Raw genomic sequence first — 17723 nt, forward strand, 5'->3', positions numbered from 1 at the left:
TTGAGTATGAGAGGGTGTAATCCTCCTCCTCCATGTATTTGTTTTGTATTCTTTCTCTATCTTTAAATATATCGACTTCTCCCGTGGATGTAGGCGATTTTGCCGAACCACGTTAAATATTGTGTCAGTGTGCTTGGCCCTCCTATGAGCAAGTATTAGTACATCACCGGTCGAAATTCCCAACAATGAGGTCATGATTTTACTGTGTGGGCTATTGTTAAATCCAAGAGCAACCGTTGCTTCAATGGGAATCTTGATTCAAACCACAAGTTTGATATACATTTTCCCATCTTCTTTGAGCTGCGGTGTGTCAACAAGAGTTGGCAATGAACTAGGTGCTAATCCTATAAAGGCTAAGCTTGCTGCTATCATCGATCTCTCTTCAAGCTTTATCTTGGGATTGACAGCATTATGTTTTGCTGTTATGGTGAGGAAGATTTGGGCTTGCATGTTCACGCAAGATGCAGAGATCATTGCAATGACATCAATGGTTTTGCGTATAATTGGCCTTTGTGAGCTTGGAAATTGCCTACAAACAACAGGTTGTGGGATTCTGATCACTTCTGAGAGGCACGGCAAGGCCTAAAATGGGTGCAAATATTAATTTGGGATGCTTTTACCTTGTGGGCATGCCTGTTGCTGTTTGATTGAGTTTTTATGCTGGCTTTGATTTCAAGGGACTCTGGTTGGGTCTATTAGCTGCCCATGGTTCATGTGTATTGACCATGCTGTTCGTTTTGGCTAGAAAAGATTGGGAATGTCAAGCCCAGAGAGCCAAGGAACTGACTGACTAATGATGCTGATCGTATTGAAGAGGATGAGAAATTGAAAGAAGATACCAAGAATTCATCATCCAACTCATGAGAATGCTAATGATCTTGGTCACAGATGCAATAATGTTTGGAATTGTATTTTGTAAGTGTTTTTAAAAAAATTAATTTTTAAAATTTTTTTTAAATAATTTTTTTTAATATTTTGATATCTTGCTATTAAAAATAATATTTTTAAAATAAAAATAATTATTTTAATATATTTTAAAATAAAAAAATATTTTTAAAAATAATCCCTCTTCTATTTAAAACCCTCAAATGAATGGTTCCATTCCAACCCGCTGCTTTTCGTACGAGTTTTAAATTGATATTCGTGTCACATCCTCATTGGCCGCAAACTCCTCGGTAATGCAAAGGATGATGTCGAGAATTTTGATTCATCTGGGAGATCATTGCAGGGTGTGTGTGTGTGTTAGCATTCCAAATGAATATTCAAGTCATATCATACACACACCACTAGAATGAATTATTATGTTTATTCTTACTTTTTTGTAGCGATTTGTAAATTGGAAACAGTTGAGATTTAGAGATAAGTCTGCTTTTGTCGTGATGATTGATTCAATTATAAATTAAGTCACAATTTTTCTTTGTTCTTGTGCTCCGATGATAGTAGTGTTTTTCAGGGAGAGTTGGCTGCTATATTACGATGGCTTCTTATGCTCCCGTGCAGCGCGTTGGGTCTAGAATCCGAAGCGTTTGTCTCTTCAAGCTTTATGGCTGCCGACGACTCTTCTCTCCCAGGTACCAAACCAAGCCCCAGTCTTGCATCGGGTCTCTATGATCCCTAGAAAGTTTTCTCTTCCATTTCTCTCCTTCTAAATAATTCGATAATTTTTTTTCCCAGCAGGTTTATGCATTTTTATTTATTGTCATTTTTTGCATGGGAAAAGACTATCTTAAAGCTATTTGACTAGTTAAAGAGGTTAAGTCAATAAATGATATAGCGATTTTGTGTAGAGGAAGAAATCCAATGTACAAATTTAATAAACACACATATAGATATGCCTATATAGGAGTTAATCCCCTTTATCAATATCGTGCGATTTACACAGCGTAGATTGGATGGCCCGTTCAGTTCTTTTATCCAAATATCGAAGAAACTAACGCATGGGATGCAGGTGTTCTATGCTGAATTTGGCATCTATCATTAGGACTATCCACCGAGATATCCTCCTGCTTGTGTCATCAAATGTTACTTCTAGCTCATCTTGGACACCAAAGTCACTCAGCTTCCCAAGTTGCCATCTTCTCTTCCCCGAACTTTCCTGTGGTTTCTAAGTTAGAACAGTAACTAGCCACGGACAATATTGTGAATATGGAGCGGGATCAGATTAAAGCTGGAATAAAACCAAATGGTTGTCACTTCTTTTCGTATCAAATTAATATTTATCTATGATATTAATTTTATGCAAGTCACTCACATAAAGGTGGAGTCATGAACTACTATGCTTTCTCTATGAACTCAATATTTATTGTATAGATATCCCATAGTATAACTCAATATTTATTGACTATCATTAAAATTTCTTTCGTGGATACCTCTTGCCACCACTTGTTTTTAAAGGTGGATCTAGTCAATATTAACATGGAGTGAAAGAAAAGAATGAAAAAAAATCGAGAATTTTCAAGAGAGAAAAATTTACAATGAAAAAGTTCTCAGAAGAAAAATGAGAGGAAAAAACTAGAATAAAAAAGGATAAAGATTTTTTTTAAAATCTCTCTCTCTCTCATACATAACACCATTAATTAGAAAAAATAAAAACAACTTTTACAAAGGATCAAGAAAAAAATCAGAAAAAATAATGAGGATCAAGTTAAAAAACATAATACCATTAATTTGAATTGAGATATGGAATTAAAAATAAATAAAACTTAAAAAAAAACTAAAAAAATAAATTAGAAATTAGAATAATAAAAACTAAAGTTGAAATACTAACAATAAAGAGGATAAAGCTGTGATTTTTAGACAGGAAAGAGAAAAGAGAAAAAAAACTCATTGGCGACAAACCAAACCACTAGAGCTTAAACGCATGGGTCCACAGGGAAAAGGACATGGTGATATTTTTAATGACATGATAAAAAAGCATTTTTGGATGTCGAAAGGCACAGCACGCGCTGTCTGAAATACTCAAGTGCCTCGTACATGTGCCTGTCATTTGTTTTTTATTTAGTAAATATTAAATTTCCCTTGAATTGACTTAATAATAATAAAAAGAGAAAGACAAAAAAGCCCATTTTCTCCGGGTTTAGATTTTTTTTTTTTAAAGTCATTTTGATCTTTTCAATGTGTTTTTTAATTGTTTATTGTTTTTTTATATTTAATAAAGTACTAAATTGCCTATAGATCTTACCTGACATTATAATAATAATAAAATTATTGTGAAAAAACAAAAATATTTATTGAAACCAATTTAATTTTATTTGTTTTTTACTTCTAAGGATTTTTATATCCTTTTACTTTGCAATTGAGTTGAGAAAAGACTTATTTATTAAATTAAAATTTAGTAATTACTAATGAGTTTTATAAAAATATTTTAATACTTTTAAAAATTAGTGTTAAATTTTTTAGATGAAGAGACAAAATTGTAATAATATCCTTGAGACTTGATTACAGTATTTTGTTCAAGGCCAATTAGATTCTTTTAATATTTCATCTATTTTAATCACTAAATATTATAAAAGATCATGTTATTGATCAAGCTCCTCCGGTTATAACTGAACAATCAATAATAGAAAATCAAGCCATAACAGCAATCAATTAATGCCCACGAATTTGCTGAGAAAATGAAGCCATAACAGCAGATCTGTCAAGAGCTAGAATAATGGAAATCAAGTCATATCAATCAATCTGTCAAGAGCTAGAATTATTGAATTTCTATAAATAGATAATTTGTATTTCTGTGTATATATAAGGGAATAATTAGATCAGAGATTTTTTTTCCCTATATTTATATAAGGGAATAAATCAAGCCCATTATAGAGTTATATATAAAGGAAAGAAAAAAAAAAAAAGAAGGAAGCTTTGACTATCTCTAAACCACCTGATCGGGCTGGTGGACCTCAGTTTTAAATGAAAGCATTGATTATATATTGTATTAGGTTGACTGAATTATTAACGAAAAAGCTGTTGCGAAAACCGGCTATCTAAGCTGTCAACGGTGATAATAAATTAAAGTCAGTTGAGGAAGAGACAACAAGAGTAGGAATAATAAGAAGCAGCAGCAGATTGACCCTGCTGTAGGACGTCGGCCGGTGAGCAGCAATACTGCTCTCGAAGTATATATATGCACACACAAGAGACTTTGTAAATAAAACAAAATAAGAATTATTACCGAGTAATTTATAAGATCAACTGAGGGACGGCTAAGAATATCATGATCATTAAAGAAAACTTCAAAATGCTGGCCAAGATCATGATTGATATTCTTAGAAGTTGGCCGATGGCCAGTTTATGCGAAGGTCTGGCTTGGCTATGTGTACATTAATAACACACGTAGTTTTAAGTAATCTCACTGCCATTGCATATGCCTTGCAGAAATGAATGAATGAAAGAACGATCAATTCAATAATAAAAATCATGTTGAAATTTTAAACAAAATGCATAGGCATGCAAAATTGCGAACCCGACGAGGATGGAATCCTTAATAGTGGTTTGAAACAAAACAACGACATGAGCTAGCCCGCTCAATAGGTTTTCTTTGGCCTCAGAAATCATGGAAGGCAATGGACTACTAGGATCCTTGGATAATGTCCCTCTAAGATATACACATCTCCTTCAAACCCAAGGAGATACTCAAAAAGAAGAGATCGTAAGAGGAAAGAGATACGATCTGCCTAACAATTTGCCAAATCTGAGCGTAGGTTTGTTTATGTGCACGCATATATATAATACCAAATGGATGGGTCATGCGCCCCTGCCTGTAACAATTAGATGTCAGACATGAGGGATGTTCGCCCGTCCTAGCAAGCCACATGACATGATCACCTATTGGGTAACCCCATCACTCTCCCATATTAAAGTCAACTCGTCCAGAGTGTCTGACCACGATGTATTGTTGTTTGTTTATCTTAGGTGACCAGCTAGGCATGGAAGGAAGGAAGTCGAGGGATGTGACGAGGATTTGGCCTTCAATTGTTTATGAAATCATGATTGGTAATCCCATGTGACAATGGTTCTTATTGACAATGAAGCCATGATCAAATAGTGGAGTTATGATTTCTTGTAATATCTTCTTGTTTATTCATTTAATGATGCATCTATTATTTGCTTGTACATAGTGTTTTAAAATCTTCAACATGCAAGTAATATTCTTATGGACAGACATACAACAATCACTAACTATCTAGATAGATGTTTAGATAACTGCCCCATTTACATATTCATTATACTTTAGAAAAAAAAAAACACTGTCATGCTCCTAAACACTCCGTCAATTATTTAAATGACTGACCCACTTGTATATTAATCAATTTCGGATCCTTACAGATTAACATATTTGTGGTTAAGAGTTCAATTTTTGGACAAAATATTGGAGTGGCACATGGTCAATGTGGACTTTGCACATGCATTGCAAAGATAATCAAAACAGAACATATACCATGAACTGATCATCGCATTAATCGATCTCAGCAGGAAATTTAACGGCTCCCACGAAAGAAACATTAAGTGACAAGGTTTAATTTATACGAAAACCATGAGCATGAAAGGGTTTGAGCCTTGTTGTTTTCCTTTTCTTTTTCAAAGAGAAAAGAGGAGAAGGTCTTTCACTTCAGGCTTGGGTTGGGAGGCAACTCGAGAGGTTATGGCGTTCTTTTTTTTTTTTTTATTTATTTATGTGGGATGTCCGGGCCAGCTTGCGTGCATTACGACTAATCCCTATGGCCCACTGAATACCCTGCAAACCCAGCAGGCAGGTAAGGCAGCGCAGGGCTGACAGGCATGCAACTCCAAGAAACGAATCTGTGACAGTGGAAGGAGCAAATACTCCTGCCACCGCAAGGTTAGGGCGTTCTTAATTTCACAAGTCATGACCTGTTCCCGTAGGCCCATATCCAGATTTCAAAGGGCCATCTTAATATGATAAGCAGTAGCCAGTGCCATCGGCCGACATCCAAAGTAGGTCTACGAGGAGTCATCAAGACGGGCCATACTCTCATGTGCCAACGCTAAACGCATTTGCCTTGAATGGTTGGTGTGGAAATGTCCCTTTGAATTCCTAATTTCGATGATAGTTTTTCTCACGGGCTGTGGAAATATACGCTGACAGAATGAATCGATCATCATTGAGAAGAAATGGTTGGTTGTAGAATTAGATTTATCATCTTCATTTAAGTTGCGCCTACCATGTGTTTTCACTAACAAAAAGACGATTTGTTCTCGTGAAGCATCATCAAAATTGTTTGTGCATCCATGCGAGTCCAACTTGTAATAAAAGCTCCCATTTATGCCATGTCTTGTTAACCATAAAGCTTGATAATGGCTACCCTTTTTGCATGTCTGCTTGGTCCCATATGATGTAAAGTGTTCATTGGAAGTACGCAGATGTTATTATCATGATCATGTGAAGCTCTTCTTTATTTGCGTGATCGTATCAGAGGAATTAAGCATCGTATAAAATTAAGAGAAGAGAACGTTCTATAAATTTCACTACTAGAAAAAATGAAAAAAAAAAACCAGAGAAAGAGAAAAACGAACCGAAAATATTTCATTGTTATTTACTAACAAAAATTTTCATCAGTAAATTTTTTGGAAATAACAGTGGAATAAAAAAATATTATATTAATTATTGCGTTAAATTACCAATAAAAATCTCATCCATAATTTTAAAATAAGTTAAAACCTGACAGCTCCTCTTCTTTCCTCCATTATTTTATTAACATCTTCTATATATATATATATAGAGAGAGAGAGGGTGAATATACATGGGTTATTGAGCTGAATACGTGAGTATTTAAAGTTAATTTTGGATGAAATTGAGTTAGATGTTTAGCTTGCAAGTTAATTTTGGATGAAATTTGTTTTTGTTCTTTTTGTTAATTAATTGACCTAGCAACTTGTACAAATATAATAGTTATTTTTTTTTAAGTTAGGGATAATTTGAAGGAAATTATTTAAGGTTGGCTATTATATGACGATGTATTTATTTTGATATGGAACTTTCTAGCTAACATAGTTTTTTTTAAAAAAATATTTTTAATATCTCTTTTATGTTTTTGTGTTTGTGGATTACATGTTGTCATGCCAAATAACTTAGTGCTCTTTTGTTGTTTGGGATTTAATTATGATATATCTTTAGATATTATTTTTAGATATTATTGGTTTGTAATTTTAATTTTTATAGCTTTTTTAAGCTTTATGATATATCTTTAGATATTTTTGTAATTTAATTCTTTTTGGTTGTTTAAGCTTTATGAGCCATATTTTTATTAATCATGTTGTTTATAAGATATAAGCTTGTAATTCTTGTAAACCTTTTATGATATTTAATTATCTTTTGTATTGTTTTTTTATTGATTGTAATGAAAGTTTGACTATTGTTCTCTTTTATATTTATTATCATTGTGTCAATTATTTTCTTGTGGTACCATGTATTCAAAAAAGAAAAAAAATTCAAGTCCAAGAAGAACATTACTACTTTATCAAGTACTGATGTGCTGTTATTATAGGTAACAATTATGAAGACACACCTAATGTAGAAGTTACTAACCAAGACTTAACCAATAAAAACAACAAAGCAAGTATCTCCAACCATTTAGGTGGTGGTTAAGTGATAAAAACTTGGGATCAAGAGATTTGCCCCCTTTGTGGTTTCAGGTTCGAGTTCTTGGTTGCTCATATGATGACCACTAAAGGCTTACATGGTCATTAACTTTAGGGCCCGTGGGATTAATCGTGATAAGCGTAAACTGACTCGGACACCCCCGTTAATCTAAAAAAAAAACAAAGCAAGTATCTTCTCTTTCATAAAGCTTGTTTCATGAAAAATTATAAAAGAATAGAAGGGCAACCTCTCCAAGTAATTAATGTTTTTTTACCTTTGATGTTATTTATTTATATTAGATTGTTTTAAGTTTTACATTATGTGAATTTAGCTTTGTGAATTGATTTTTAGGTATATCAATGTTAAAATTGCATGTTTGATCACCTCTATAATGATAAAATCATTTAAAGAACTATTATTACAATAAAGTTAGCTTTATGAACATCCTATAAATCTACATCATAAAAAATATTATAAAATGCTGAACACATAAGAAAAATAAAGAAAATGAACACTTAATGAAAAGATGTAAACATATATAAAAAAAATTCTCGAGTAAACTTGATAGCCAACTCGGGTGAACAAGCCAAACACATGACTTAAAATATAAAATTAGAATGATCCCATAAATAGAAACGCAAAAAAAATACAGACAAAAAAATATTTGAAAAAAAAAAACATTACTAAAGTGAACATGAACTAATCTTTCAAACCCATAAATCAAGTCATGAGATCAATATGATCTCATTAAAGAAAAACCTAAAAAAAAATAAGTAAGGTTTTTAACCAAACAAATATTAAGGGATTAAATTGAGGAAAAAGATAAATAAATAACAATTAAAAAAATTCAAAATAAACCCAACATAAAGCCAAGTGAAATTAAATGTTAAGGGAAATTTTAAATAAACTAAATGCTTAGAGATTAAATTTTAAAAAAATCAATTAAAAGAATAATAATTAAAAGAATTGTCACCAAAATTGAATAAAATTCAATGAAAAGAAATACTCAAGGATGAAATTGAAGAAAAACAAATAAATCAAAACAATGATTAAATACTAAAAAATAACAATTAAAAAATAAGAACCAAATTTTATAATAAAAAAGACTTACAAAATCAAACAACCAAGGACAAAATAAAAAATTGAATCCAATTAGAAAAAATAAATGTAAATAAAACAATTGCAATGAAGAGAATAACTGAACAGAAGAAAATAGAAATTGAAGGGGTGGTATAATTTTTTTGCATGACCAACACATAATTTAAGTAAGAAAAAAAAGAATAAAAAAGAATAAAAAAAATTAATTGGCGTCAAACCAAACCTCAATACTATACACATGCCAACTAGAAAGGAAAAGGACATTGAGACTCATCAAAGGATGTGATATAAATCTGATTTCAAATATTATTATTAATTAACCATGATGTTTGAAGATGTCAGAGTAGTTAATACATGTCATCCATGCTTCAACAACTTTTTTTTATGTATAAAACAAAAATAATCTATGACTAAATAGCTATGAAAAACATTCCCTCATGAAATTCAAGAATGACAAATTAACCAAGTGCAAAGATTATCCTACCCTTTAAGTAAGGCTTTAAAAATTAGAAGATGAAGGGTATTTTTACTGTAATCCTAGACATGTTTCATTATGAAAGGGTTACAATAAAAAAATCAGGCGATTTAGTATTTTACTTAATAGTTTAGAAGATGCAACATGCCTCATTAGAGCTTCACTCTCACTGTCTTCAATTGGAATGGCATTAAAAATACGAAAATCCATGTAAACAAGATTTGGAAAACCTCATGTACCAAGACTCAATCTGGAAGCACATTTCTCTTCCTGTTAATATCAATAAACTAATCTATAACTAATCTTACTAGACCATTTATTGCACTTGCAAGTAAGACAATAGGCTGAGGAGGGTTTGGAAAAGAAAAGGGAAAAGGAAAAGAAAAGTGAGGCATAGAATTTTCACTTTGGAAAATCTTGCCATTGCCAATTAAAGAGAGGGAAAATGTTATAAAGTATAAGATAACATGATTTGATAATGCCATGGAGAACTCAAAGCAACAACATAATCACCAAACACAAGTTGTGGACCAGAATTGCCTATGCCCACGCTTGGTATAGACAAAAATAATCGGCACTGGCCTCCTCTCCAGTCTCCAATCCGATTCCTAGATCTGAGCTTGTTGCTACCGACTGCTAAATAAGTCTAACATATCAACATCTAAATTTAATATCAGTGCTTGTCAAGGAAGGAAATTTGCGACTTTCTTTCCTGGGGTACCATCTAGCATCCTCCTTTCCAGTTCACAGCAGGCCCATTTCCCAAGAGTCAGTCACAGCAAGGCTTGTGAAAAAGCAAAATATTTGCTTTCCCCTCTGGGCATGAAATAAAGTCAGGAAATGTAAGCACGCCCCGTCATACAGAAGAGAAGTCCGATGGCATCAGATGGATTTGTCCGCAAGGAAAATGAAAGGAAGAACAAAGAAAAGACGGAATCAGCATGGCCCATTCCTTTTTCTTTACTCCAAAGCTAATTAACTGGGAGTATTCGGACGTTTTTTGAGAGAACCTTGAGTCGGCAAATACTCTTTAGGCATCAGATGAAAAGAAATCCTTGGTATTTGCTATTCTCATCCCTTGTATTCTCTCGATCTGACTCCTTCAGTTCTTCATGGGTGTTTTGCAATCCACTCAAGTGACCATTGAGCCCCTTTTCCTTTTTCCTTTCCTTCTTTTTTAACCCCTCCCTTCTTTGCTTAACTATAAGCATGATTACATGTTTAACAACAAAAATTTCTGGTAAAAGAAAAATATAACAAAATAAACAGTCTTTTTTTCTATTATCCAACTTCAAGTATAACTATGTACGTTTGATATGATATGTACGTTTGACATTGTAATAATAAATGTTTTTGAAAAAAAAATTTATTTAAAAATATATTAAAATAATATTTTTTTTTAAGTATTTATATTATCACATCTACATATGAAAACAGTAAAAAATAATTAATTTTTAAAAATAATCAAAAATTTTAAAAGTATTAAAAAAATACACCATTATTAACAACTGGCTGGCATCAGAAGTACAATTATTGTTGAACTATTTACTAAAAGTCTTCATAATCACTGAGCATGAAAATTGATTTTTCTCTGACGAGTAACATTTGACATGATGTCACCTCACCAAACTCAGTAAACCCTACTCTTATTGGAAGAGACTGTAAAAATAAATGCACATGAATGTCTTTGAATTCTCTGGTGTTCCCATCATGTCAACCGAGTAGTTTCCTAAATCTATACAACAAGATATATATATATATATATACTATCTCAGCAAGAGAGAGAACTGCTGTGATTTAGATTTTTTCAGGAGCAACTTAATCTGGGTTATTAAAATTTTATATTAAACACTTGAACATATTGGCTTCGAAATGATTAAACCACTCTACCTGCTTCCAATACTCTACTATATCCTGCCCTCCGAAGTCAAGTCTACCTTTCTATCATTTTGGAATGATTAGTTTAACCTTGTTATTTACAAAAAGATTACCCCCCTAGTCTCTTTCCTCCCCGCATGCAGAAACAAAGAATTTGACGATCCACATCGGAAACAATCTACTTCTCCACCGACCAGTATCGTATATTTATTAGATGCTAGAGGCAATAAATGACTGGATGTATAAAGCGGGATTGATTGGGGCAATGGTCCCAAGACACAAGGATTATTTATTTCTCTGTTAATTACCAATGAGTATAGGCTATGGAGTATGAACACGAGATTGGTTGGTCTGTGGTCCCTGGCCACTCCACCATGGAGTCAGCAGCAACCAGTTTCTGAAACATATACATGAAAATATATTTCTACTTGCCCCAATTTCTAACTACTCTTATAACATGTTGTAGTGCATAAAAAACAATCCTTCCTTTGCTATTCCATATTATGCTATATGTTATATGCAATTTGCAAAGAGCCAATTTAGTTTTTTTTTTTATGCACTAATACAGCAAAAATGAGTAAAGGAACCAGGGAGACAGACAACATCTAAAAATGGAGACCCACGCATCGCTAACCGTTTTGTTCTTTTAACTGTTCCCGATACAGCTTAGAACTCTCAGAAACATTAGCTCCGCGGCTTAATCAAAAGTTTCCCATGTTGTTGTCACCACAAAAGACTCGGAATGCCTCAATATTGGTCGCTGCTGCTGTGTTGGCATTTGCATTGTAGCATTCTGCTGCTTGGATTGAACTGACTCTTTCTGCATTGGTATTGGCATTTTCCCAGTTGAATTTTCGTGTTTCTGCATTGGGATTTTGCCTCCATTTCTTTGAATTGACTGCTTTTGCATTGCTTGAGGCGTTGTGCCTACCGAATTATCTTGTGGCTGCAGTGGGATTTTGCGTCCTTCGCTTTGAATTGGCCTTTGCTTTGGTACTGGCATTTTACCCATTGAATTATCTTGTTGCTGCAATGGGATTTTTCCTCCATTGCTATCAGCACTAGAATAGTTTAACTTCAGCTTATCAAGAGTTTCAATGTACTGTTGAACTCTCCTTTCCTTCAAGAAAGACAAAGGAAGGCAAAAACTTGAACATTACTGGAAGCGAAAAGTATGCTAGTTGACCAATTAGAAGTTGCATAATACCTGTATTCTCTTCTGCAACTTCAAGTCTCCCTCAACAAAAATTCCATCCAATGCTACTAATTTTTCCATCAACATCGCAGTCAATTCATCCACATCTTTCTCTGCAATTTTTCCTCCTTTAGAAGTTGTTGTTTCCAAGGAAGTCACCTACCAAATCGCAATAAAAACAATTTAGCTCTTATCAGAAACTTCAATCTGATTTCAGCCAGAGGCAACCATGTATGTTTTCAGGTAAAATTTACTTGCCTTTTCGCCAAGTCGTTCAACATCCACGGTGATCTGTTGCAATGACTTTGAACCCTTTTTTATTTTAGCAGTTTTAAGCATCTCAAGAAACCGCCTTTGGCGGCTGGTAATGTCCTCAGTTAACAAAATTTTGGATCCATCTTTGACTCCTGCAGTATCTAAATACGCCTTGGAGTTTCTCTCCTTCTTCTTGTATATCAGTTTTTGATCGTCATGGTGCACTCCTGTGTGTTGTGCTAGCATTTTCTTCAGTTCCCCTGCAGCCCCAAAACCAACTCCTTTAATCTCCATCATTCAAAGAATTTGAAGTCAAAGCATCATCAATTAAACAAATACATGGAGGTTTAATTAAGAATTATCAAATTACCGAAGCTTGCTTGTGAACTGATACTAATCTCATGACATGAAGAACCATATTTGACTCTAACTTTAATAGTGGAAACAGGAACAGAATTGTGATTGGAATCAGCAGTAGTTCTCTTTTGAACTAACATTCCTCCTGGCCTAATTTCCCATTCGTCAGCAATATTCATATTGCCTCTGCCAGCAAAAGAGTCCTTCTTATTCCCCTGAGTAAACATCCCTCTAATCTTTGACTTCATTGGCTCCATCTGCATATATTCCTGATCTTGCCTTGAGGAGAAGAAAGAAAGAACCTTACCTTAGATCTCTAGGAAAGTTCTCTTCATTGGTCATAAGCGGTGGTTCCAAAGAAACCCAGTTTGACAACTACTGAGTTCAAATAACATGGTGTGTAATATTTGGGCTCAGTATTGAGCAGCTATAAATTACAATACAAAGGTATTTGCATGAAAGAAAACTGGTTTCTATAAGAAGACAATGGGTGATTATGAAAATAAGGACCAAAACAAAATAAACTTCTATATATTGAGAAATCGCTAATGAAGAAATACTTGCGAGAGAGAGATGTGATATATTTGCTGAAGAGAGCAAGGAGGAGAGATAAGAAAGGAAAAAAGGGAATGGAAATGGAAAAAAGGAAAGGAAAGGAAAGGATACGAGTAGCCCGCGAAAGATATGAGTGAGCAGAAGAATCTATCTGTATATATACGAACGAACAGAGGGATGTTTTTAGTTTTGGAAACTATTTTTTGTAATGAAGAAAGACAACATGGGAATGGAAACGGAAACTTTGGCATTTGTGGCTGTTTACGACATTTAGCCTCTCTTTTTTTTTTTATGGTATGGTGAAAACAAAAGAAACAAAAATTAATCTACTCTATGATATTTAGTGCCCAACAAAACTACAAAAAGAACACTTAATTCTAGAGGTGGATTTTTTAAAATACAAATTTCCTTCATGAATTAGTCTCAAGACATTTATGGAGTCTAAATTGCAGATGATCTTCATATAGCCTTGGTTCCAAGCTAGAACTAACCCATGTTTAACAGCCAGAAGCTATGGAAGCAGGTTAGCGTCAATTCCTCCAGAGCCCGGAAAACCCACAGGCCACTTCCCTTCATTATCCGTAATGAGGTCTATAAAATTAATCTTCCCTTCATCAGGCCTGCACCATGAGATAGTGAGCTCTTTTCTAAGATTGACAGCTTGCTTGACCCAAGTTGCACGAAGATCCTTATTAAAAAGATGAATTTGCCTCATGAGCCAACTATCACCTACATAATTCTCACCATAATAAGCAATGATGTTTCTACGCCTCTAGATCCACCAAATACCCAAAAGAAAAAGGTACGAATCATTAGAAGAAACCGTCTATCTAAACCATTCCACAACATTTATGTTCCAAAACCCATGAGCATTTACTAGTCCCATATTTGTCCGTATGATTCTAGCGAAGTGACAATCCCGCAGGCAATGCAAAACACTGTCCGCCCCCTGGTTGCAGCAGCCACGGATGGGAGTCTTATAAATGTGATGTTCATAGCGTAGAAAGATCTTTGACACATTCTGGAAGCATTGTCATCAGGTTTATAAAGTTCCGGTAGCTATTTTACCACAAGTCTTGTACTTTCAACTCGGAGTCACTGATGTGAACAACATCAACCTGTGAACTAACCGAACCCACATCCAGCCACTTATCAAGCCAAATGGAAAACTCCCCATTTCCAACCTTGTACGAGAAGCCATCACGTTGGTGATTGAAGGCTTTAAATATAGCCCACGTATTTGAGGCATTAGTGTAGGGAGCTGATCTTTGGAACAAGTACGAGAGACCCTCAAGTATTTATGCCCCAGGATGCTGACCAACGGTTTCTCTCCACCACTACTAAGTTGCCACGCCTGCTTACCTAGCAAAGCCACATTTTATTAGCGAAATGCAGGGAAGCAGAGGAAGTCCCTTTTTATTTTTATCGTAATGATTTGTGAGTTTTAGGATAAAACTTGTCCAATTTCCTTCAATTAATTAAGAAAAGAAAAGCTAGATTTCCGTTCAATTTGAGTGAATAAACATGTGCTATTATTGCGAATGTATTATTAGTTAAGAAGTGGATGGATTGGCACAAGGATCTATTTAATTCTCAAATTTTATTTAGAAACTAGCTGCTGTGAGATTGTTAGTTTGTTTTGTGACCATGACCAATAATTCAGGGATTTTGGTCACCATTTATCCTAAGTTTTATACAAAGGAAAAGGAAATAAAGAAGGAAAAGGAAAACCAAATTAAGAGGCGGTCGTTTTCTACGAACTGGAAGGCAATAATCAAGGAGGGAGAAACAGGCAAGGCAAAGTCTGAACACTCGCACAAACACAAACACAAACATCTGTAGCCAGTTGGCACCTGTCTGTATGTTCGCTTAGTTGTTGGGTTAGAGGAACGTTGTTGTCATCATTAATATCGTTCAAAACAACAGAAGAATGAAGCGCTCAAATTTTGTACTTTTATTCTTTGGTGAAAACTTTTAATAGCAATTTTCTTGTTCTCATTTTATCGTAACCCAACAAGGAAAAAAGAAAAATCCTTAAAAGCTTGGGTATGCATGTCCAGCTTGAACCAGGCCATTCTCTTGCAGAAAACAAAATCTCAAGCATATTACTTATTTGGACAAGTAAAGGAGAGAGCCTACAGATCAATCAAACCCTTTATAATCGAAACAATAGAGATTAGCCCACAATAGATGGCCCTGCTAAGAGCTAAGAGCGAATTCCTGCTAATAAATAGCTCCCTTTCTATACAACCCTTGGACACTCGGTAACCATTTTCCAAAGCAGGCTGTCCTGTACATTACTGCCGGAAACTGGAAACCATTTCCAGAACAATCTACACAGGTACTAAGATGAATGATAACTGGAAAACAGACCTAGAATTCAAGATCATGAGGCACCAAATAGCTCAGCAGAGAAATAAACGTGGAAAAGAAATAGAGCATTTTAACAATGCTGCAGGCACTTAACAAATCAATGACAGTAGTCAGAAATACCACCACTGTCTACAACAGGATCCATCCTCTCTAGGATCATGGATCTGTTCATTCAGTTCTGTTGTTGCAAGTGAAAGAACAAGATTCACCAGGAAAACAACTGGACTGGCATTTCTATAACAGGGTAGAGGAGAGAATGCAAAATTAGATACAGGAAACAATTATAAAGAACGAAACAGTAAAGACACGCTTGCTACTTCCAAATGTTACACCACCTTGTTGACAAGATCAACAATCTGCTTCAAATAAAATAGGAGAAGGGAGGCATCATAGCATCTGCCAACCGAAAGTCTTACAAACAAGATAGCTGTTAAGAGATGGAAGACAGGTCTCTGTAAATTGCAAATATGAACCTTCCATTTATACATCCAATCACCACGCCATAATGACACTAAAACAGGTGGAGGGATCCAATCTATTAAGAAGCTTGCAACTTCTGTATCATGTGATACTAAGAATTCAAAAAAGTGACAATTGGGCACATACAAGCTACTAGTACTGCCCCACTCACCTCTCTTATGCGCAAAAACAATAACACACTACTTTGACTCTAAATTTGTCACTCTATTTACTGCAGAAAACTTAACACTACTTTGACACTAAATTTGTCACTCTATTTGCTACAGAAAACTTAATAGTCAATACATCCCGACTTATACTTAAAAACCGACTGGTCAATGGCCATAAAAACATGTGAACAGGAAGTGTTCTGTAATCTAAAAATTGATTTTTCTAAAGGACAGAACAACAAAATGCAATGAAGCTCACTTTCCTCTCATTGGGAAGAACAAATTGGAGAAAAGACTGCAAAAAAAAAAAAAAAGAAGCTGAAAATAAGCAATCAAGCAAGACCACAAGAGAAATCCTTTAGTTTAATGTTTGAGTCACACTTCAACAAAATCGGTGGTCTGGAGCTCAGGCCTTGGGAAACAGAAGATTTGGGTCTACATATAGATAAAGAGGGAGAGGGAGAGGGAGAGGGAGAGGGAGACAACTCTACATGAAATCAGTGGAGTATAGCCAGCATAAACAGGCTTGTTTAAAGATATAAATGTCCAGTCTGACAAGAAGGATTCATTGGAAACTAGGGAACCACACTTCAATGCCAAGAGCCTAGAGCTCCTCCACAATCTGTGGATACACAAGTGCGAAAACATATGTCCAATCTCTAGAAAAGCGAGCTGCTTGCTATGTAAACTAACTTGGGAGTTAATCGTGGCATTGCAAAAACATAAGCATAATATGAATGCCACAAATTTTTTGTCTTCATATTGTCTTTCGTCCTCCCAAACAAACTACAAGTAAAAACTGTAAACTCCCTCAGTAAAAGAAAAAATACCCATTCTAGAGAACCTATTTTCTCAAGTACAAAAGCAATCTTGTTATAGACTATTTCAGTCAAAACTATAATCTGAAGAGATATTTTCATCTCACAGGTACCTTTATTATAATGACAGTGGACAAGCTGAATCCAAAAGGCAAGTGCAGCACATTGCACAGGTGTATTCACCATGAACAAATAGTAGCGAGTTGATATGGTTCTCCAATCCATCACACTATCAGATTAAAGACTCAGTAGAAGCGCATCAAGGTAATATAAGTCTAATCAACAATGACATTCACAATTATGATGTCAATAAAGCTCGAGAACAAAAAAACAATATGCACCAAACCACCACACTAATTGAACCAAGCAAATGAAACAGCACCATTAACAGAGAGTATAATTTAAAAAAAAAAAAACCTAAAAAACACAGGAGGATGACATCAGCTACCTTAGCATCTCATTCCAACTCATGCAATCCAAATTTGTAGAAACCAAGAAG

At 34.5% G+C, this 17723-nt stretch overlaps 1 protein-coding gene and 1 pseudogene across 1 annotated transcript; one reads left to right on the top strand and one right to left on the bottom strand.

Moving 5' to 3' along the window:
• LOC105129125 (MATE efflux family protein LAL5-like) overlaps window positions 1–794 on the top strand; it is a 5019-nt pseudogene extending 4225 nt beyond the window's left edge.
• A 10579-nt stretch (window positions 795–11373) lies between these two features.
• Window positions 11374–13809, bottom strand: LOC105129000 (BAG family molecular chaperone regulator 2-like). The gene is made up of 4 exons (XM_011030878.1): window positions 12863–13809; window positions 12496–12752; window positions 12250–12396; window positions 11374–12162 (listed from the first exon to the last, which is right to left on the bottom strand). Exons 1-4 carry the CDS (start codon window positions 13110–13112, stop codon window positions 11740–11742), a joined length of 1077 nt encoding a protein of 358 aa, XP_011029180.1. The 5' UTR covers window positions 13113–13809; the 3' UTR covers window positions 11374–11739.
• Window positions 13810–17723: the final 3914 nt, after the last annotated feature.

The sequence above is a fragment of the Populus euphratica genome, unplaced genomic scaffold, assembly GCF_000495115.2.
Source record: "Populus euphratica unplaced genomic scaffold, PopEup_1.0 scaffold48.1, whole genome shotgun sequence".
In the NCBI taxonomy this organism is placed as follows: Eukaryota; Viridiplantae; Streptophyta; class Magnoliopsida; order Malpighiales; family Salicaceae; genus Populus; species Populus euphratica.

Bases quoted from the DNA above. Each gene is read 5' to 3' on its own strand.
- LOC105129000 (XM_011030878.1), bottom strand. From the start codon at position 13,112: ATGCAGATGGAGCCAATGAAGTCAAAGATTAGAGGGATGTTTACTCAG. The intron at 12,397-12,495 runs GCAAGTAAATTT...GCGATTTGGTAG, and splicing joins TTGAACGACTTGGCGAAAAG to GTGACTTCCTTGGAAACAAC. The intron at 12,163-12,249 runs GTATTATGCAAC...TCTTTCTTGAAG, and splicing joins AGTTGCAGAAGAGAATACAG to GAAAGGAGAGTTCAACAGTA.